This window comes from Balaenoptera musculus, chromosome 1 (assembly GCF_009873245.2).
Source record: "Balaenoptera musculus isolate JJ_BM4_2016_0621 chromosome 1, mBalMus1.pri.v3, whole genome shotgun sequence".
Classification (NCBI taxonomy): domain Eukaryota; kingdom Metazoa; phylum Chordata; class Mammalia; order Artiodactyla; family Balaenopteridae; genus Balaenoptera; species Balaenoptera musculus.
Window position 1 is genome coordinate 129945242 of NC_045785.1, and position 24060 is coordinate 129969301.

The 24060-nt window shown below is 34.8% G+C and overlaps 2 protein-coding genes across 8 annotated transcripts in view; both read left to right on the top strand.

Annotated features, from left to right (window-relative positions):
• RABGAP1L (RAB GTPase activating protein 1 like) overlaps positions 1 to 24060 on the top strand; it is a 693841-nt gene that overhangs the window by 234224 nt on the left and 435557 nt on the right. The window lies entirely within an intron of this gene.
• Positions 4357 to 8703, top strand: GPR52 (G protein-coupled receptor 52). Its single transcript, XM_036844748.1, has 2 exons — positions 4357 to 4448; positions 5549 to 8703. Exon 2 carries the CDS (start codon positions 5770 to 5772, stop codon positions 6853 to 6855), a length of 1086 nt encoding a protein of 361 aa, XP_036700643.1. The 5' UTR covers positions 4357 to 4448; positions 5549 to 5769; the 3' UTR covers positions 6856 to 8703.

Consider the following 24060-nt stretch of genomic DNA (forward strand, 5'->3'; position numbering starts at 1 on the left):
AAATATATTGATACTGCATTTTGCAGCATTTGACATTCTTAAAATGATAGGTAAATAATCATTATCTCTTGCTAGATATGACTTTTCTAATCAGTAGTCAAATATTCATATTGAATTGGGTTTAGGTAGAGGTATAGATGAATAATATTGCCCTTACTTTGAATATATTAGGAGGCTAATTATTTTCCCCCTGCAATCTGGTCATATAATTTATAGCTTTCTTGTGAATCTTGTATGTCATACAAGGGATTGCAAGGAACTTTGCATATTCGACCTTCACAAAACTGGTTATTAGTGTTTTTCTGTCTTTTTATAGACTCGTCAAGCTATTTGATATGCTTTATATTAACATTATACTAAACACTTATTTGTTCAACTCCTATTCTTTGCCCAACACTGTAGTGTAGGCACTGGAGATATAAGGAGGAACAAAACAGATGTTCTTCCCCTCATGGAGCTTGCAATCCAGTCAGGAAGACAAAACTGAACGAAAACATACTATAAACTATGGTACATGTGGAATCTGGTCTAATCTGGGAATTCAAGGACGGTTCCTCTGAGGAAGTGGTATTTGAACTGAAGCCTGAAGATTGTATCTGAATTAATAACTAAAAGAAATGTGATGGCATATTAAGCAGCAGGTTCAAATACCCTGAAGCAGTAAGGAGCATAGCACATATGTGTGGGACGGGGAAAGGGTGGAGTGGAGGGAGGTAGAGCCAGTTTAGCTAATCCTAAATAATGTAGAAGAGAAGTTAGATTGAATAGATATAAGGAGACCAGATTTTATAGGACCTGTTAGTATTTTATCCTAAGGGCAGTGTAAAACCACTGAAGTATTTTAAATGAGAGTGGTATCATCTCATTTGCATTTTGGAAAGGTTATTCTGCCTGTTTTGCACATAATGGATTGAAGAGAGGCCACAGACCACTCAGGAAGACCAGATTGGCAGCCACTATAGTGGTTCACACACAAGATGATGCTAGTTTGTTTAGGGTAGTGGAGGTGGAGAAAAGTTAACAGATGGGAGGAATAGTTGAAGAAATAAATTCTGAATCCATACACCTTTTTGTACCTTTAAAAAACCTTTTACTTTACCCTCCATTTGTTTTTTACAATATTGGTTGCTCATTTCTCCTTGATAATCATTGCCTACCGTCTATCCTATTTACCGTCGGTGGCTAATGATCCTCTCTTGCTTTGCTGTTTAGATCCTATTGAGTAGTTGCTTGAGTTGCTCAGATGTCTAATAATGAAATATTGATACATATAAAAGGACATATAAGACATATTTAAGGTATAAATGAAAAATTAAACATCTGTGATGTATCACCTCAAGAAGTTATACAGTTTTAGCTATTAGAAGGAATTCTGAAGTAATTCCAAATAATGGTTCCTCTTAGATATTTCACAGCTAGTGTTCATCAGTTGAAAGGAGAGGGGGGTGGTTGATAATGACTAATAAGAATGACAATAATAAAACACCTAATGACCCCTAAAATGAAGAGGATTATGCATAATATAAAAACAAAGAGTGCTTTATGTAATGAGCTGTGTAAATATGATATTAATGCTCTTGTTATTAGAGCTTCACATTATAAATTAGTTTCTATTATAATCAGATCAGAAAAAAGGATGGAAAGGAAAAAAAGTGAGGGGCTAGTAAAAAGAGTCAGTCTCAGAAAAGAAGAAAATTATCTTGTTTGAACTCCTGAAGCTGTTTTTTTGAAGTTGGTAGAAGAAAAGAAGGAAGCTTGGTGGGTCAAAGCTATCGCTTCTTAAACTCTCCCTCTCATATTATCATATACCTTTGGCAGCATGTACAACTAGGGATTATTTACAGTATTCTTAGACTCAAATCCCTACCAGTGATTATTTGTTGGAAATAAATGTGTCAAACTAAAGTGATCTAGTATTTGAATTTCCCTAAATGATATTTTTTGCCATTTCTCTGATTTAAAAAATATTATGATTCAAAACTTGAAAAATAATGCACAGTCTATACTTTTAGAAGGATTTTTTTTTTTTTGAGTTTGGTGATGAGGTAGCTTTAATTATTAATAGCATTGTATTTTTCAATGGTTTTATAGTAAAACTTCGTATTTAAAAAAGCTTCGTATTTAACTGTCTACATTCATGAATATTTATCACCTGTAATTTTTATTTTGAATATTTATTATTATTGTGAAAGAGAGTTTTAGTTAAATAGAATCTTGTTTGATTTCCATGCTTTTCCTAAAAGTCAAAATGCTTCCCTGTAAAACAGGACTTTCTAGCCTTTTTATATTAAATTTAAATATTTACTTTCAAATCTCAATATGGTACTCATTCTAAGATTGTTATTCTAACTTATTTCATACATTTTTCTGGTAATGAGCAATGTGCTTCCATTCTATATTCCACCTAACTCCCTGAAGATTTTAACAGTAATATGATCTTCCTGAAAGGCAGTTCAACATGGAGGAAAGCATAGATCTTCTATTATTTAGAAATCATTTTTTGAAATCCAAAATAATTCTTCTTAAACATTTCCTGACTAGCTGCTCTAGTGGAAAAGAGAGGGAATGAGGGAGGGGTTCATCAAAATGGTGTTAAGGATGACAATTTTGATCTGTTTCATTCCTAGTTTCATGGCTGTGTAATAGTGAGCAAGTTATACTTACCTTCTCTAGGTACCCACTTTCTTCCTTTGGAAAATGATAATGATAGGTATCTACTTCATAGAGATTTAATATTTTTATTGAGACAAAAATGTAAAGCATATAGCATAATGCTTGGCACATAGAATGTGCTCTAAGTGTTGGTTATCCATTTTCATCTCAAATTTCCTGATTCAATTCTGAAATAATGTGTAAAGTAATTCTAAGTCACTTTTAAGAAAATTGCTGACCCCATAAGAAATAGTTTTAAAATAGTGAATGTTTGTCTATAGTAAGTCAAAATAAATGGAAATATTTTTAACCTCCATTATATAAATGAGCTTAATTACTTTCTTCTGACTTGGGTATGAGTAGCTCAAGCAGTGTATGACAAAGTTCTTTGACTCTTTGACTCTTTTTCTATTAGGATAAAAAGTGGACTAAGCAGTCATTCTATTTATTTCTAATGTCTTCTCTTCTGAGGTCATATTTGACCTTAAATATTCCAGCAAGTAGATTTTAGTATAGAGGTGTTAGTTCCAATACTTTGTTTGTACAGTTAAATACATCAGATTCAGCAATTTAGTGTGGGTGTGGCAGGGATTGGAGAGATTACAAAATAACTTCTGTTAATCAAAATATAATATATTTTAAAGAGTAAAAATAGTAGCTCTATCACTTGAGTTCATGAAGACTTAGATGATTTTTAATAATTAATAGGTTTTTTTCTGCCAATGAGCATTAGATTACTGCTGACTTTTTAGTGTCCTAGTACCTTGTGGTAGTTTCTCTACAGGGTTTAAAGGTGTATCTCAGGGTTTGTTTTTTTTTTCTGTCCTGCTCATAGGAAATAATCTTTACACATGCTATAAGGAAAATACCTCTAGAAATTCATACATGTCATTAATATGTTATAAGGATCGGTCAGTTCCATTGTGTTCTTTTGTCAATCTTGATCGGAGCTTGCCGAGTAAGTCTATAAGCCTGCATGTGCCTGGCAACTGTTACCTAGTGACAGTTTCAGCTGCAGTAGCCATTGGCTGTGCTGTTGATTGGGGCAGGAGGACCGAGTCACCTTTCTGATGGTGAGTTCTTCTGCATCAGCTCAGGATGAGGAGGAGGAGCAGGGCTTCGGCTCAGGTGGAGGCAGTGATACTGAGAGATTGTGAAGAATACACCGACAGCATCTCGGTAACTGCATCACAGTAAATCGGACTTCTGAATCAAGCAGCCCAGCCTAGCAGCTGATAAGAGTGAATGTAGGTGAGAAGCATTGTTTTATTCCTGTAACAAGAACTATTTTGTGATAAGTGAAACTAGGAATGTGCAAGGAGGAATATCCTGTGGCTCTTATTATAAAAGAAGAAGGACTTCCCTGAATGACTTGGTGGTGCACAAGAAAATAACTTTAAGAAGAATGCTTTCTGTTAAGCTCCTGCATTGTTCCTGAAGGAGATGTTTCTATTTCTAATGCATGTTCTTTCTTCAAAAGGTATGACAGCAAAGACTGACAAGAGACTCTCTGAAATGCCTGTACTTTAAAAAAGACTTTTGACAAATGTTAACCTCATATCAGAATGACCTTGGAAGCATTTTGGATGGATTCTATCCTGCCAGTCTTTCAGTATTTCAAACTCTAGGATTTAAACTCATCTTGATGCTTTAGAAGTATTTTAAAACGAGAACATCTTATAACCTATCTAATGGCCCCTGTATTAATTGAGCACTTGCTCAAAATAGAATACAGAACTAGAAGAGGCATTTTCTTAACATATGGCTGCTATATAACTGCAAATATAACAAACAAGGTAATTTTCCACTTTGAAAAGGTTTAGTTGAAGTAATGATTTAATGTGTTAATCATTTAATGAAAACAGAAAAGATATAGCAATATAGATTAGAAAGCCTACTAGAAATACCTAAGTAATAAATAATGGCAGCATTTCTAGTCAGAAGCTCAGAGGATATAGGAAAGTTTCTATTGTCTAAATTTCATATATATTTACATATATTTGTGAGATATAGGTGTGGTTGCAAAGGTGAGAAATAACTTTGAGCTGTATATTTTATGATCATGCTCCATTATAAGGAAGGTGGTGTATCAGATAATGAAGGTTGTTTTCAGTTATTGATGCTGAAATTAATAGCAAAAAATGATTTTATTTTCCTTTTGAAAAGGAAGGAGTATAAATTACGATGCTGGTGGTAGCACCAGTAAACTGTAATGGACTAAAACGCTTTTCATCTGAATGCTTAAAAAATGCATGCAGAATTAAAACTTCAGAAGTTCTTCCTATTTTGTCAGTGTTGACCCATTGTGTATTATCTTCTCTACTGGAAGTATGCTTTTTTTTCTCTTATGAGAGTTACAGGGCAATCTGGAGTCCATTACCGCTGTTCTGCTCCTTTGTGCCCCAGTAGAGATGAGTCTTTTAGAATTAATCTTGTTGGAGAAGGGGGTTCTTAGCTTTTGAGAGAAAAGAGAGAGAAATGGATCATAAAGTTGACCCACCAGCATCAAACCCTGAACTGAGCCAAAGACACTCTTTGCCACAATGAACTTTTTCTTAGCTTTCCAACCAAATCTGAGATCTTAACTATTTAAATTCTAAAATATGAATCCATTTCTCCTGAAAGATGAAACAGGAAGCCTGAGCCTATTTAAGGTTTTTTTTCTCACTCTTTCGAGTTGATCCCTAAGAAACTACCTTTCTGAGGAGAATAAACGGCCCACAAGAGCTTTTCTTCCTTTGGCAATTGCTTTTTTTTCTTTTACAGATTTAATTTTTCATAGTGCAAGGTATTATTAAAAAGTCCGTTTTCTCTAGAAGTGCCTTGTGTCTGCAAAAAGTTGTTTGAAAGCACCGGAGGAAGCTAATCGGTGACCTTTTTTTCACCTCCTTTCTAGCTTATCCCCCTTCCTCCCCCCTCCCAAAGCTGAGGTGTGTTACTGCTGCACTGAGGCTGATGAAGAGACTTGAGTACTCCCTGGGATGCTCAGCTGTGACAGAAGCGCTGCCACTGTCTACTGAAGCTGATTCTGAGACACTCATGGGCAGAGTTTAGCAGATGCTAGGCAGGGCACCTGCTTGCTGTAGCCAAAGCTGCAGGTTCTTTTAATTCCAAGCCATGAATGAATCCAGATGGACTGAATGGAGGATCCTGAACATGAGCAGTGGCATTTTGAATGTGTCCGAACGTCACTCTTGCCCACTTGGATTTGGCCACTACAGTGCGGTGGATGTCTGCATCTTCGAGACAGTTGTTATTGTCTTGCTGACATTTCTGATCATTGCTGGGAATTTAACGGTCATCTTTGTCTTTCACTGTGCTCCACTCTTACACCATTATACGACCAGCTATTTCATTCAGACAATGGCATATGCTGATCTTTTCGTTGGAGTGAGCTGCTTGGTTCCTACTCTCTCACTTCTCCACTACTCCACAGGTATCCACGAGTCACTGACTTGCCAGGTTTTTGGATATATCATCTCAGTTCTAAAAAGTGTTTCTATGGCATGTCTTGCTTGCATAAGTGTGGATCGCTATCTTGCAATTACCAAGCCTCTTTCCTACAATCAACTGGTCACCCCTTGTCGCCTGAGAATTTGCATTGTTTTAATCTGGATCTACTCTTGCCTAATTTTCTTGCCTTCCTTTTTTGGCTGGGGGAAACCTGGTTACCACGGTGACATTTTTGAATGGTGTGCCACCTCTTGGCTCACCAGTGCCTATTTTACTGGCTTTATTGTTTGTTTACTTTATGCTCCTGCTGCCTTTGTTGTCTGCTTCACTTATTTCCACATTTTCACAATTTGCCGGCAGCACACCAAAGAGATAAATGACCGGAGGGCCCGATTCCCTAGCCACGAAGTCGCTGCCTCTGGAGAGACTGGGCATAGCCCTGACCGTCGCTACGCCATGGTTTTGTTTCGGATAACCAGTGTGTTTTACGTGCTCTGGCTCCCGTATATCATATACTTTCTTCTAGAAAGCTCCCGGGTCTTGGACAATCCAACACTGTCCTTCCTAACAACCTGGCTTGCTATAAGTAATAGTTTTTGTAACTGTGTAATATACAGCCTCTCCAACAGTGTTTTCCGGCTAGGCCTCCGAAGACTGTCCGAGACAATGTGCACGTCTTGTATGTGTGTGAAGGATCAGGAAGCACGAGACCCCCAACCTAGGAAACGGGCTAATTCCTGCTCTATTTGAAGAAAACTACACAGTAAATCAAATGTAATCTGACAGTAGTTTGGGATTATATTCTTGCTTCATCTGGAAATTTGCCACTAGAGAAATATTTACTTTAATAGTTGACTATGAGAGGAAGGGACTAAAGGTGTTTTTTTCATGGAAAAAAAAAACATCCTGAAGAAAAGGATGTATAGAGGGTAATCTCGTGAGATAACTGCAGTGTGTGAGTATGAATGTGCAGTAATAGGCAAAATCAAGCACTGAGGATGGAAAAGTACCTCAGATCTTCCACAGGGCATGAGCAAAGCCCCTGGCGTCTGTCTCTCTCTCTGACTGGACTCTGTCCTCTGTCTCTGTCTCTCTCATTCTGTCTGTCTCTGTCTCTCTCACTCTCTTTGTGTTTGTGGAAATTATTTACATAAATTGCCCTTTACAGAAAAATGCTACATATTATATATGTGGTAAAGTATAATTTTTTGCATCAAAGTGTACTTGTTTATAAACTCACTTACCTACAATCCCTAAACAGTCTCTCCATGGAGGATGCATAATAAGCATTGTATTTTATTACCTGCCACACAACCATTTTGCTTGCGTTTTTATAATATCCGTAGCACAAAATTTCTGCTATGAACAAAAAGAAACAGTATTTTTGTTTCTTCTGGGTAAAATTATGCTCCCTCCTCCTTCCTAACAGCCTATTTTTTTTTTTCTCCATTTTTCTTGATCTGCATCCTTTGGTACCTTAATCCAGAAGTGTCTTAGCTAATGAAAGAATCTGCTATATAAAAGTCATAATGTTGAATGATTTATTCCTTCCAAAAAAGCATTCTATAGGTTGTTTGAGATACTGTGTTAAGTATTTTTAATGGCTTTGGGAAACCTTTTTATTTGTTTTCTTTTGAATTAGTTCATGTGCCCAAAGTGGTGTCTTTTTGTTTTTTGCAGGGGCTATAGTTAAGCTTTGTTTTTCTTTAAGATAATTCACAAATAATTCTAATGCAGATGCAGAGTACTCACTCAGAAGTGAGGTATTGCTCTTAAAGCTACTTGTGTCCTTTTTTTTTTTTTAAAGAGTAAAATATTAACCTTTTTATGTTAGATTTACAAAGCTTATTGTTGTGTCTGCTAATTATTTGTGTGATAATGCATTTGCACATACTATATTTTTTACAACAAAGAAAATGTAAATTACATTATGTGATCTGTGCCTAATGTCTTCTTAGCACACTATATAGATCAGTGTTGCTTAAGTCATCAACATTGGACAAAAATATACAAAAACTTCTTTTAAGAGAAAAATACTTTTGTGTAGTTGTTATTTAGATATTTCTATTAGACCAAGCTGCATTCTTAGTGATGCTGAGAATAAAATATACTTAATTATCAAATACAGGTAAGAACTGTCAGTATTTTCTTTTGTAATGATCTGTTTTCATATTCAGAGATTAAATTAACTTATTTTTTAGTGTGCTACATGGCATTGTGTAGTAAATTGTCAGGGGTTTAGATGTAGCAAAACGGCATTTGGGAAATTAGTAGTGAAGCAGGTGTAAGTGCTGAAACATCTAAATCTTACTTTTTTTACCATAAGTTTCCTGCCTGACAGATATTTTAAAATTTATATCAAACTACTGAGTATTTTTCTTCTCAGCATTTTTTATTTCTTTATTTTATGAAATGCATTTAGTGAAATGTGCCTATGACTCTTCAAATTGGAAGCCAACCATGTTTGCACACTGGTGGTTTGACTTCAGAGGTCTTTTAGTAAAAGAAATGTCATCATTTTATTGAGGTTGTTCTGAACCCATGTATATTTTTAAACATGTAAGGAAGGTTTAAAATAAAGAATAAAACAGTATTCTACATATTCAAAATCAGACTTTGCTTCAGTTTAATAAAACACTTAGAATAAGAGTTTACTGTTGGGGAATCAAAATTTGTTTCACATTTTTGTGGTTTGGGTTGTTTACATTAATTCTCATCCCGTTTGCCATTGACATCTTGGATAAGTTGAAATGTGCCTTTTGAGTTCAGACCCGTTTAAGGAAAACAAACTTCAAGGAAACATAATGCTGCTGACTTTTCAGGTGGCGTAAATAGAACTTTCAACATTATGTGTATTATTTGGGAATCAGATTTTGATCCTTTAGTTTGGTGTGTAAGTATAATTAGAAAAGACTCCATAGATCCTCTGTACAGAAAACCTGAGGCTGTGTTTATTGCATTTTCCTCTTCTGGCTTTTCCCCGTGGTAGTTAATAACAATAATTATATGCCAGGCACTGTGTGAAGTTTTACATATATGAAAACATTTAATCCTCACTACAACCCGTGGAGATAGGTACTGTTTTTATCCCCATCCTAAAGATGGGGAAACCAAAGAAAAGTGATTTATACAAGGTCAGTCACTCAATTAATCAGTGGTAGAGGTTCATTCACACTCAATTAACCATTATGCTATGCTGCCTTTTCCCCCCAAAGCCTCCAGACCTTTGTACCTCTGTCTATACCTTTTCCCTACAGAACTTGTTTGAGTTTTCTTTTTTTCTCACTTAAATCTTTTGCTTCAGGTCTTTCCTTGTGATACCTTTTTCCTTGATCTTAAAAATCTCTTTTATTAAAGTAGCAATCTGGTAAGCCCACACTTACCAGTTTAGTCTTCAATCAAACTGAAACCCTGGGGCATGACATTCCCTTGACATTACTTTTGTTCATTTTTGTTAAGTTTTCATTGAATATCTTTTTCAAGTCTCTATAAATTTCTTATTGAAAAAAATGTGTTTTGAAGGAAAAGAGTGGAGAAGGAAATCTCTGTTTTAGGCTGAAAGGAGAGCCTCTAGAAGGCAAGTTCTCGGTTTAGATTCTTCATTTATTTTAATGTTTCATGTGCAACTCCAGGGCAAGCCACTTAACTTGCTTTTGACATATTTTAATATGTGTTTATATAATAATACTTATTTTGAAATTATTCTGTCTTTTAGATGAATATGTTTTAAGAATAGAAAGCATAACCATTATTCTTATTATATTGTATTCTATGGTAATTATCCAATTTGGTTATAAATGACAACCAAACAATAATGATGTAGTCTATTACTAAAGGTTCTATTATCTGTGATGTTGTTTCTAAAGTTATATAGTGTTGGAAGGCTTTATAACCTACTAGTTTGTGAAACCTGCACTGAAACCCTGGCCCTCATAAGCTGTTTAGCCCTAGGAAAAATACTGAAATGTTCCACGTCTCCTGTTTTCTCATCAGGAAGATCCAGAGACTTGTACCTTCCTAGTAGGCTGGATTTGAGGACTAAATGAGATAAAGTAATCTCTGTGTTCAGCATGGCTCCTGACACATAGAAAGTATTTGGAATGTGGTAGCTCCTGTTTTATCATCTTTGTGGATGCCAGATTTATTGCCATCACAACTTAAAGATCACTAATTGCAATTTAAGAAAATTGTATTTTATAACAATTAGAGTTTTCTAAAATGGCATTTTTCCCCAAATCTGTCTAAACTTAGATTTTGGCCTAAACTCAGATATTTTTAAATGTAGAAAACTTCCATCATCTCTGAAAGCTCATTTTCCAGGAATAGTTATTCATGAAGATATCATTTGAGATTAAAGACATCCAGCAAGCAGATGATGGGATGAGACAGGAATGATTCTGAGATTAACCTACCTCCTTACTTTATTGTATTAAATATGCTTAAATATTTTTCTTTCATCAGGTTGGCAATAGAAGGAAAGCATTGTTCAGGAATATCTTGCCATTTGTCTTCGCATTTTAGTTTTCCTCATTTACTAAAATGGAATTTAAAGTATTTTGTCATGTACATGTTACCTCGAAGAAACAAAGATTAATAAATAGATTCGCTCTACATGTATCTTCTATAATGAAGATTAGAAATGATGTTGCTGCCTTAAATTAAATGACTTTCCTCTGTCTCTCCCTACCCTGGAAGCTAATCATTAGATGTGAAAAAGTTATAAATATGCGATAAACAGAGAAGATTAAGATGTGGGGAATTTGCTTGTATAACATGCTGAGCGTAGCATCATTTGTGTCCAGGTAGGACCATCACAATGCACAGGAGATTATGTTACTGAGTTGATGCTCTATTCTGATGTATAGGTTCCAAAAGTTGCTCTTTTGCCTGAGTAAAACTTTAAGATTAGAAGGACATGTAGAAAGTTGCATAATCATCAACCAAATATATAGACACTGAGGAAAACAAAATGACTTGAAAAGAAAAAAAATATAAATCCCCTTTTCAGTGTTTCTTATATATGAAAGTTTTATCCAGGGCTAGTTTTGCTCTATAATTTAAAATATTTTAACTTTATTTAATAGTGTAAATGATTGTCTTTTAAAATATTAAAAGTGATGTGATTAAGTTTTTCTTCTTTATTAATATTCTGTTTAAAAATTTTTTACAGTGAGTGTTTACTTATGTTATAATGGGAAACTCGTTTTGTTAAAAAGAATGCTGACTGTTTAAAAAATATTTTGATGTTTCACAAAATTTTTGTTGATTCTACAAGTAACATTATCCAATTTTGTCTCAATACTATATTCTTTTGAAGACAGTTTACGCAGTTTCTGACTTGTGTAATATTTGTTATTTCACGTAAACTTTTTAGAGAAGTTTGATGCCCTTCTGCTTATGATATTAGATGTCCTTGACGTAATTTTGCTTCAGCACAATCAGTTTGAAGTGTTATTTGCTGAATCTGAAAGGGATCTCAATCACCTACCACTTTTCTACTGCACCATTTTTTTAATGCACTGTTGTTGGCACCTTTTAGCATTTTTCACATCTTCAAATAACAGAAGGATGACCTTGCATTAGGGAAATAGGGTCCCGCTGGTGTGTTAACTGCATTTCACAGATAGGCAAGATTCTGCTTTCAGTCCCCCATCCCCAAAGATCATATCTATAACTTTTTAATAGTAACTTTTATTCTGTTTTTATATATGATTCCCTATGAAGGTGAAGAAAATCAGAGTAATAAATTCAGCAGGAGTCTGTTATGTCTGATAGCAGAAAGGCATATGTGATATCAGTATCTTCACTATAGTAAACGGGACCACCAGATTAGTTTCGGAGATTGTAAATTTTTAAAATATGTTGGTGATAAATATCAAGAAACATAGTGCATAATGGTAGAACTTATTGAATGGAAATATTTGCTTAAATTCTAAAACTTCCCCAAATGCTCTTTTATGCAAGAGAAATCACATTTATCTTTGACTTTAGAAATTTGACTCCAATTTTACTGTTTTCTACTTAAGCAAGTATAAATGATGTTGATGCTGGTAAAAAGTGCCCAGATATACTTTATAAATTCAAAGTGGTGGCATTATTTTAGGTGGAAGGCCCACACACAACAAATCAAGTACAAAGTTATATAGCCTGTTCTTTAAAATTCAAAATGTATCTTTGAATGCAGTGCAGACTGTAGCATGACCAGTGCATTTGTCTGAGGTTATGCCTGACACAAGCAAGTGTTCGTGTATATACTCTGTGTAAAATACAGTTTTAAAACATTTACTTATGTTTCTAATAGAGTTTGAAGTTTAAAATAGGTATTAGATTATGCATTTTATAATAGTAAATAGCCTCTTCACAGTTATTCCATTTACTCTTCCAGGAGTTTTATAATTAAAAATAGTAAATTGGTAAAATTGATATTATAAATGATAGATTTTGCTAAGGTTAAAATATAATTTGTGAAGAAGCAGGTTAAAAAAATCCTGAAAATCCTTGTTTTAATATTTTAACAAGTTAAATTATATTTGGATTGTTCTTAAATTTATTATTTTGGCAAGGAAAAGATGGTTCAAAATTCTGTCTTTAAAATTGCTTTAAGTTACCAATTTCAAAATAAAGCATAGTTTCTTATTTGCAAGAAAACAGCTTCTGTATAATGTATATCTAGGTTTTTGTGAAATGTTCTTGCCGTAAGTTAGATTTTAAAATGTAATAAAAATTACAAATAAATATGCATTTAACTTTTTGCTCTCTTCAAACAGAATCTGAGGAAAAACTTGACACCCCAAAGATTAGATTTATCACACTTCTGCTTCTATTTCCCCAACACAATTTTTTTAAACACTTATTACATGTCCAAGGTCTTAAAACTTTACTGGATTTTTAGATGTATTTACTTGGAGATAAACCTGGAAAAGTACATTTTAAAGATTCATATTTAGAGTGTTTTATTATTAAATGGGTCTTGTAATGGCTTCTGTTATTTCAATCATCAGCTTCACTTACAGCCCTACTTTCTCAGTTTCTAAATGTGATTTAACACTTATCATTGAACAAACTATTAAAATTTATTAGAGGACTATACCTTGATTGACTTTTATAGATTTTGAAGTCCAGGACATCCTGTGGTAGCATTTATTTGTGGGACAAGATAAAGGTGTGTGCATGTGGGTATGTGTGTATTTGTTATAATGATTTTACCAATGTTACAAACTTAGAAAAAAATCCCTGAATGTCAATTTGCAGTCATTGTAGAGTGTTTAATTACTTTGCCATAGTTAAAGGTACACATTTTTTTTTTAATAGAAAACTTATTAGGATTTGAAGTAACATTCTTTGGTGAGATTACCCATGATGTCTTAGTTTTGGAATGTTACTATGAGATATATTCAAATGATTCCGTGTGCAATGAGGAAAATGGAGACAAGTACCTGCCTCTCCTATCAAGTGTGTTAAGAAATTATTAGAAAACGCTGCACGTTAAAATTCGAAAAAGCTTAAAATGCCCTCGGCGTTATGAATTAGATGTATTCTAAAAGCTTCTGTGAGTACGCCCTATCTCATTTCACATATAGAAATCTGAGATAAGATTTTTAAGTGACCCTCACGAGATCACATAACCAGATAGAGATACTACTGACCATATGTCTTGTGCAGCAATAGTTTTGCCTGTGATAAAGTTCTTGAATAATGTATTTATGGATGGCTGGTGGTTGAGTGACCTGACCCTTCTTCCTTCAGTAGCAAATGAAGACTTAGTTGATACAGGAAAATTCCATATAAAATTTTATCTTTTAATTTTTAAAGTGGGAAAGATTACCTTAAGGTTGACTATATGTTGAAGGTGGGATTTTGAGGTCATGGAAATTTTTAATAAAATGTATTCTCAGCACTGCTAATTGTGTTGATATTTCTTAAAGCAATTTCTTATCCGTAGAGGGTAATGAAAATTTATCTCTCCTTTTAAAAACGTAACAGTTTGAAAACATCTGCTGAATTTATTGAGAGCTATATAGACTGAATTCAGCTGTATTAGTTATGTATTTAAAAACTATAACCTTGATGAAGAATTGTCAGAAACACACTACTATATTCATATAACTACTTCTGAAAAGTAAACATGTCATAGCTGTGCACTTTGTGTTCTGAATGTTCTTTGTAATGGACTTGCGATGTTGTTGAAGTCATAATAGGATGGGTTTTTCTGAAGCATTATGATGGAAAAGATTTTGACATTTCTGGCTACAGTGCTTTATAAAGTCCTATATATGTTTGTGTATAGTCTAAAAAATAGAACTCAGGGAATCAGAGAGAACAGTCTGAATTAGTGATGTTTTACCTAAAACCTTATTAATATATAATTCAGTTTTCTTTCAATGAAATAATATGTTTATAGAAAAATTAAAGGAACTCAAATTAGGCTAACACAGGATTGTCTTATAAATGTCCTTAGATGAAACCTTTCCTTAGTTTCGAAAGTACATGCATCAGTTGAATATAACTGCATTCTACTGAGTTATTTGAAGTTTGTTGCCTTAAATATTTTTATTTATTTATTTATTTATTTATTTATTTATGGCTGTGTTGGGTCTTCGTTTCTGTGCGAGGGCTTTCTCCAGTTGCGGCAAGTGGGGGCCACTCTTCATCACGGCGCGCAGGCCTCTCACTATCGCGGCCTCTCTTGTTGCGGAGAACAGGCTCCAGACGCGCAGGCTCAGCAACTGTGGCTCACGGGCCCAGTTGCTCTGCGGCATGTGGGATCCTCCCAGACCAGGGCTCGAACCCGTGTCCCCTGCATTGGCAGGCAGATTCTCAACCACTGCGCCACCAGGGAAGCCCTGTTGCCTTAAATATTTAAGATTTTTGTGAGAATTTATGACTATTTAATTTACGGTACTCATTAAAAGGGTTTGCAAGATGAGTCATTGCAAAATTCAAATTATTGCAGTCTGAATTAACCAGATATGTTTGCATTCCATATCAACAAATTAGGGCAATAAATATTTATTGATTGTGTTTTATGTGACATGAATTGTGGTTCTACAGATACTCCTGGACGCTTTTAAGTCCAAAGAATAACTTATTGAATTGTGGGAAGCAAGCAAGGGGGCAGATTATCTAATTTCTAGAATTTGAGGGAGAGATTTTAGGAACAATGCAATAGATTGAAGAATTAGAGGGATTGATTTATTTTAAAAGATGAATTGACCTAAATATTTAGCCATGTGTTTAGATGCTTTAGTCTCAGAAGATACCTTGGGATACTTGAGAAGTTATTAAAATGAAAGGAAAGGAAATGTTCACTGTTTAACATAGTATTGTTGAGAGAAATACACAATAACTTTGGGATACAGTATATTAAAAATAAAATATTCTTTTATATGGATTAAATCTAATTGGAGTAAAATCGTTAGGTATAAGCTTTGAGATTAGGACAAGAATATTAACATGGGTAGAAGTAGCTTCAGGGACTGTACATGGGAACGACACGTTCTACCAACTCAGGTATCATCCTAAACCACTACTACTAGTTTTTCCCTAATATTTGTCATCTGATTATCGATGAATCTTACTTTATGAAGGCTTTTTTAGTGACAGGCAGGTTTTAATTTGTCTGCTACTAAGCTAATCATATGATGTATACCTGATATTTTTTGATTAATAGAATCATTTATGCATTTGTTCCTTAAGTATTTATCAGGTTTTTCCTGTGTAAAAACTATACAGGGACTATACTAAATTCTATGCAAGACAGTGAGATTTATAAGTAAAACAGGTTTTCAGTTCTCTAAGAGCATATAGACTAATAGGGGATAGATGGACCACATATAGGTAACTATAGTATAAGATAGGAGTTGACAAAGTCTACTGCTTACTATTGTAAATAAACTTTTATAGAAACATAGTTGCACCCATTCATTTATAAATCAACCTCTGGCTGACTTCATATTTCATACTGGAATGGCAGAGTTAAGTAGTTGTGACAGATTTTATGTCCTACAAAACCTAAAATATTTACTATTTGGCCCTTTCAGAAAAACATTTACTGACCCCTGATATAAGACATTATATATACCTTGTACATGGTACTCACAGTAATAGAACATTGTGCTTTTATCATTGCTAAGGATCTCATAAGGAGGAGTGATTGTTAATTTCAACCTGATTCACCCAAGTATCAGGAAAATTTCCAGCATATGGGTAAAACCATAGATATTGAGTCTTCCTCTATGATTCCAGTGGTTTGTCAACCGATTACCTCACTCTAAATGAAACAAAGAACTATTCTTTCTAATTAATTAATTCTTACCTTTTACAGTTAATCTACATACTTATTATATTTACACCTTTTCCTATTTGGCTAAAATTCTTTGCATATGAAACTTACTTCCTAGTCTCTTTATTCAACTGCTAATGTATATAGTCATACATTATTTTACCTTTAAATATGGAGCCAATAATACTTAATATTGAATGTAGTTTTCAAATATCAAAAGCATTTGTTAAACTTTCCTTCAGTAAGTGATAACCTTATAGTCTGAACAAATTGATTCACTTATAAATAAGCAGGCCTCTTTTGTAGTGCTCTAATAGGCAGTGAAACAGAAGATCTAGCTATGTAAGAGCCACACTTGTATGCAACTCTAAAATGTATATGATTTAAGAGAGTTTATAGGGATTCCCTGGCAATCCAGTGGTTAGGACTTGGCGCTTTCACTGCCCTGGCCGGGGTTCAATCCCTGGTTGGGGACCTAAGATCCCACAAGTGCTGCGTGGCCAAAATATAAAAAAAAATTTAAAAAGAGAGTTTATAATTCTGCATTTATAGATAACATTATTAGTAGGCTCTTGGTAATATATGTGAGAAAATTAATGGATATAGTTGCACTCATGGCTAAGAGTGCCTACATCAAAAAGAATTTTATGGTGTTTGACATTGTCAGTTGTCAAAGGTGTTTTAAACTAACCTGTCAGAGCGTTTTGGTTTTCCTCAAGTTTAGTCAAATGGGTGAGAAAATGAATAAATGATCTTGAAACTTCTTTGAAGACACACTTCATTTGGTTCATTAGAATAAAAGCAAACAGTTATATATGCTTTCCATGCACTAGGTACTTTTCCATATCAGAGGTAGGAGAGCCATCATTTGAACCCATATAGTCTGGCTGAACACCATAATAATTTATTTATTGTATATTTTTCTCTAAATGAATGAAAGGAAAATTTCTTGTAAAGCTGGATGTTAAAAAATAGTAAATTGTCAGGTTTCCATTAGTTGATTTTAAATGAAAGATCTCGAAGGATTATTAGGATTATTGTTGCCTTTTTTGGAACAGTCAGTAGACTGGAAGACTTTAAGGGAAAACCTCAAGGATTTTTTATAGAGATAATTTGAGTGTTAAGATATTGTCTCTGCTTCTTTATATATCCACCAACTTGCCCTTCCATAATTAGCACTTTTTAATTTCACACAACTCTATAAAAGGACAAGTTATAGCTAACTGCTGAAAACTTATCTCAAAATCCTGCCTTTTCTAATTCTCATCCCTTCTGCATAGCTAATTTCCATTTTTTCATCCTCAATCAAGATTCATTTTAGTTGCTTTTATTTTTAATTTTTAAAGAAATATTACTCCTTAAGGAAATACAGGGAATATTTAAAAGGATAAAAAAGAGACTAAATCACCCATAATTCCATTACCCATATATACTTAGATATAGCAACTCTTCATTTTTTTTTCCCCTTCCATTTTTCCCCCGTGGACCAGGACTTCTTCTATGTAAAGGATTTTTTAATGTAGTTATTTATATCTTAAGGACTTTTCTATTTTATTGAATACTTTTTATGAACATCTTTATAAATAAAACTTTGTCCCTATTTAGTATTATTTTCTTAGAATTTTTAAGAAAGAGAAATACTGAGTCAAACTTATGAAAATATTTTAAGATTATTTATACACGTTGCCAAATTACTTTCCAAAAGAAGTGAGCCGGTTTATCTTCATACCAGTAACTATCAACCTACCTTGCTTCACCACAAACTTGCCAGCAGCAATTCTAATTAACAAGTAAATTAAGGGAATTGATTTTCACTTTATCCCCTCTGAGCCCCTACAGAGGTTGCTTTGCTTAATATGTTTTTTGTGGTATTTTTCTTCCTTGCACTAAAAAAACCAAAAACCAACCAAACAAACAAACCTAAAACTGAGATGGGCCTGCTGAGCCTCATTTAAACCAGTGTACTCAAATTCTTTATTTCAAAGAGGGAGGAGATATGGGGATGTACGTATATGTATAGATGATTCACTTTGTTATAAAGCAGAAACTAACACACCATTGTAAAGCAATTATACTCCAATAAAGATGTTAAAAAAATATAAAAAAATAAAAGAGACTAAAGAAACATAAAAAAAAAAAAGCCTTTGAGCTCAGGTCATCGTCTCACTTTTATTAGCTCACCATTTACTCTGTGTTGCTGCCTTGTTAAGACCAGGTGTTATTTTAAGAATGTTGAATTCTGACAATGCTGTTGTCCCGTTATTGGTACTGTCTTCAGCATTTCCTATTCATTGCATGTGGTGTGTGCCACACAGCTGCCTATATTGGAGTTTGAGAAAGACCTAGAACATTTTCCCCCTTGTATTCTTCTGCCTCTGTGAGGGAGGATCTCTTCCTAAGCATAGACTTTTGAGGCCTGTGTCTTTGGGGTGTATATGGACATCAAGACTTCAGCTGTTAAGGGCTGAGAACCCCAGGCCTGGTTTTGATACTTGGGATTTTTCTAACCCACAGAACCATGGGTATAGTTCCCACAGTGGTGACTGGAGCTGTGGTAAGCCAGTGAGTGGCTTTACCACTTTGGAGCTGGCACACCTGCTGTGGATGTCTATGGAGCAGGGGATGCTTGTAAGTCTGCACCTTTTCTCCCTGTTCTGTCTTTTACATTGCCCTGGTTCCTCAGAGTACTTTGTATATAGGCTACTCAGTTCTTTGTTGAGCTGAGTATAAAGTGCTCTCTATTATAGTTAAGTCATTTATTTGTTGAGTTGAATTCAATTTAATTGTTTGGCTTAACTGCATTTTGAGATCTTTCTCCGTTTCTCCCCCACTCAGTTGAGCACTGGTTGGACTGAAAATTACATCAAAATCCTTTCCCCCTGCCTTTCTAGTAGAGTATATATGAGGGAGCATGGAAAAGAGTACATTAGAAGAGATGAAAGGTTATTTAATGTAGGTATCATTTAATATAGCTACCTACTCTAATTGAATTCTTCCGTCCAAAATCCACATTCAGTGGACTTGGTAGGCTTTGAATACGTGTTTTAAAGGTAGGTGAATGCACTTTGGGGTAACTTTGGATTCAGAATAATTTTTATATTCAGCTGAAATGAATGTCTTTCTGATTTCTTCTCACTGTGATTATATAGAAAAAATTAGCATTTCTATTTTACCCAAGAACCTTCTGTATACATTAGTAGAATCATTGTTCCTATCTCTAGTCTTCTCTTAGTCTTGAGCCATTCCTTGTAAAATATGGTTTTGGAGCTCATCACCAGCTTTTTCATGAATTTGCTCTAATATATTCTTCTTTAAATAGATGAATATAATGTTCTGTATGCGATATGACCAGTAACAGAGGATAATGGAATTATTATTTCCCCTTGGTTTACATACTATACTGCTTTTTTCAGCACAGAAGTAAATTAGATATCTTTGATAGTTATATTTTACCATTTAACATACTGAGTTTATTTTCAAAAAACCCCTAGGTCTTTTTCATACTTACTTAATTACATGTTCCTTCTCCCTACATGCACAGTAGTTCATTTTTTTTTAAATTATTTGCTTTATTTATTTATTTTAAAAATTTATTTATTTATTTATTTATTTATGGCTGTGTTGGGTCTTCGTTTCTGTGCGAGGGCTTTCTCTAGTTGCGACGAGCGGGGGCCGCTCTTCATTGCGGTGCGCGGGCCTCTCTCTACCGCGGCCTCTCTTGTTGCGGAGCACAGGCTCCAGACGCGCAGGCTCAGCAATTGTGGCTCACGGGCCTAGTCCCTCCGCGGCATGTGAGATCTTCCCAGACCAGGACTCGAACCCGTGTCCCCTGCATTGGCAGGCAGACTCTCAACCACTGCGCCACCAGGGAAGCCCAGTTCATGTTTTTTTAAACACAATTTTAGACTATCTTTATCTCTCTTAAATTTCATCATGTTAGACTTGGCTCAGTTGTTCCAGCCTTTTTGAAACGTCATCGTATCTTCTAATATAGTCATTAAACTTTTGCCTTCTGCATATGTGATAAACATCTTTAATGTGTAAATCCAGGTAATTGATGTTGTCTCAAACTATCTTTGTCATTGGTCCCCAAGACCATCCTCAGATTTGGTGTTTTGTTGGAAGGACTCAAGATTTAGTGTATTGTTGTACTCATGGTTAAGATTTATTACAGCAAAAGGGTATAAAGCAAAATTAGCAAAGGGAATCAGGCAGAAGCTTTTTTTTTTTTTTTTTAAACTTTATTTATTTATTTATGGCTGTGTTGGATCTCCGTTTCTGTGCAAGGGCTTTCTCCAGTTGCGGCAAGCGGGGGCCACTGTTCATCGCGGTACGCGGGCCTCTCACTATTGCAGCCTCTCCTGCTGCGGAGCACAGGCTCCAGACGGGCAGGCTCAGTAATTGTGGCCCACGGGCCCATTTGCTCCGCGGCATGTGGGATCCTCCCGGACCAGGACCCAAACCCGTGTCCCCTGCACTGGCAGGCAGACTCCCAACCACTGCGCCACCAGGGAAGCCCGGGCAGAAGCTTTTAAGAGCCCTCTTCCAATGGAGTCACAGAGTATACACTTAATTCCTCCAGCTACTTGTGACAACACGTGCAAAGTGTTGTGTACCAGTGAATCTCATTAGAGACTCAGTGTTCAAGGATTTTACTCAGGGCTGGTCATGTAGGCATCCTTTACCCAGCACCTACCAGAATCCCAGGCTCCCAGAAGAACAGATATTTCACATAAACCATATTGTTTGCACAAACAGTCCAGGCATAATGAATCATCCTTGTCGTTTAGGGGAAGCTTTATATGATTGTAGGGAAATGTTTATCAGCCAAGTTTCCGGAAGCTAGCCAAGGGCCAGCCTTACAAGGAGGCTGTTCTAAGGACAGGCAGTCTCAGGCCTGCTGTATTAACTCTTTTCTATACATTATGTTATGTTGACATTTACTGTGTGTGTGTGTGTGTGTGTATGTGTGTATGTGTATATATATATATGTATATAGTGTAAATGTTTTAGGATATTGGTGGGATACAATTTCCTATAGTATTCACCAAGGGGAGTCATTCAGTTCTTTTTATGTTTGTAGAAATAACTGACTGTAGGCCTTTTGATTAGATTAGACCTGTTATTTTTACAGCAGTAGACCTTTTACTTCAAATACACCTTACCTTACCACTTATATTGATTTCTTCTAAACAGTTTTAGTGATATAATATTTTGATAAGAATGTTGAACATTTGCATCTCCTTTTTCTTCCTGACTTTTAATTGCAAAATACTTAATTTTGTAGTTTCCAGACTTCCAAGTGGCTAAATTACAAAGATGCTATACAACTTTTAAAACCTACTTTTCCTGTAATTTTTATTATTCTTTTAACCTTGTTTATGATTGGGTAAGGTTGAGAAGAGAATTAACAATAACAACAGCAACAAATCACAATTTGGATAAAAATCAACCACTAGATCTTCATAATGTAAATTTCTCAATTTGGTTTAAAAGCAACAACTAGATCTTCATAATGTAAATTTCATTAATTATATTGTCTTAAGTTGATGCAGAAAGTTACTGTTTATTTTAGAACACTGGGGCATTTATGGAAATGCAGAAACCTTTTTTCACTGTTTAAGAAGTTCTTAATTTGTTATAATACAGATAGATATTTTGGACTTGTTAGAAGAGAATATGTTATTTTCTAAGCTTATATATTGAATTATAAATTTTTAAAAGGCCAAGAAAAAAGTGTTTAAGTCCTTCTGCTTATTTATTTAGCAAATCAAAATATAATTTAATATATGATTATGTGATAACATTTACTGCAAGAAAATTTACCATTTGTATTCCATAACTACATTTAAAATATGGAAAGATTTTAATGCAGATATCTTTACTGTTTGGAACATATTTTGCAGGAAGACTTTTAAGAATGCATTTTAGTGGAGATTTTAAGAAGGTGAATGATAATAACCTTTGGAGTTTTTATTTAAGTGGACTTCTGCCTGAGGACAAATGAATGATTAGATGGCATTTAAGAATGATTCTTACAGAGCTATAATTTTGATGCTCTCCTTGTCCTTCATTTATTGTTCCCGTTGAATATTTCCGCAGAAAGCTCATCCATTCTCAGGGACTGAAGTACCATTCTTTTAGCAAGTATTTTTAAATGGAGCTCTTTAAATCTGGCCTTGTACCTACTTTCCAGTCATGTATATTTTGCCTTTTTACTCTGGATTTCTCCTAAAATTTGAAACCCAAACAATTACAAAGGGAATTCATTATTGCCAACTCTTATTCCTTAAACTGACCATCTCCTTTTGTTTTGTTTTGTTTTCTTATTGATTTCATTGGGACCTTCCTAGTATCTTCCTAGATCTCCACATTATAGCTCTGTGTATTTAATAAATGCTCATTGAATAAAAGACTATCAGGACTTTTCTTCTCCCTCATTCTCCATTTCATTCAGAATCCAATTTGTACTGATTTTTTCTTACTGTCTTTAAGATACTGTCTCTGAGAAACCCCACTTAGATCAATTTCTTTCAGTCTTCATGTATGGTTTTATTATATTCTTAATGTAAATACTTTAAATCATAGGAGATTTAGTTTACCTGATAACTTATGGACACACCTAGGAATCCTTTTGTGACTTGTAAGGTGACCTCTTTTTTTTTTTTTTACATCTTTATTGGAGTATAATCGCTTTACAATGGTGTGTTAGTTTCTGCTTTATAACAAAGTGAATCAGTTATACATATACATATGTTCCCATATCTCTTCCCTCTTGCATCTCCCTCCCTCCCACCCTCCCTATCCCACCCCTCTAGGTGGTCACAAAGCACCGAGCTGATCTCCCTGTGCTATGCGGCTGCTTCCCACTAGCCATCTATTTTACATTTGGTAGTATATATATGTCCATGCCACTCTCTCACCCTGTCACATCTCACCCCTCCCCCTCCCCATATCCTCAAGTCCATTCTCTAGTAGGTCTGTGTCTTTATTCCCGTCTTGCCCCTAGGTTCTTCATGACCATTTTTTTTCCCCTTAGAGTCCATATCTATGTGTTAGCATACTGTATTTATTTTTCTCTTTCTGACTTACTTCATTCTGTATGACAGACTCTAGGTCCATCCACCTCAGTACAAATAACTCAATTTCATTTCTTTTTATGGCTGAGTCATATTCCATTGTATATATGTGCCACATCTTCTTTATCCATTCATCTGTTGATGGAGACTTAGGTTGCTTCCATGTCCTGGCTATTGTAAATAGAGCTGCAATGAACATTGTGGTACATGACTCTTTTTGAATTACGGTTTTCTCAGGGTATATGCCCAGTAGTGGGATTGCTGGGTCGTATGGTAGTTCTATTTTTAGTATTTTAAGGAACCTCCATACTGTTCTCCATAGTGGCTGTATCAATTTACATTCCCACCAACAGTGCAAGAGGGTTCCCTTTTCTCCACACCCTCTCCAGCATTTATTGTTTCTAGATTTTTTGATGATGGCCATTCTGACTGGTGTGAGATGATATCTCATTGTAGTTTTGATTTGCATTTCTCTAATGATTAATGATGTTGAGCATTCTTTCATGTGTTTGTTGGCAGTCTGTATATCTTCTTTGGAGAAATGTCTAGTTAGGTCTTCTGCCCATTTTTGGACTGGGTTGTTTGTTTTTTTGA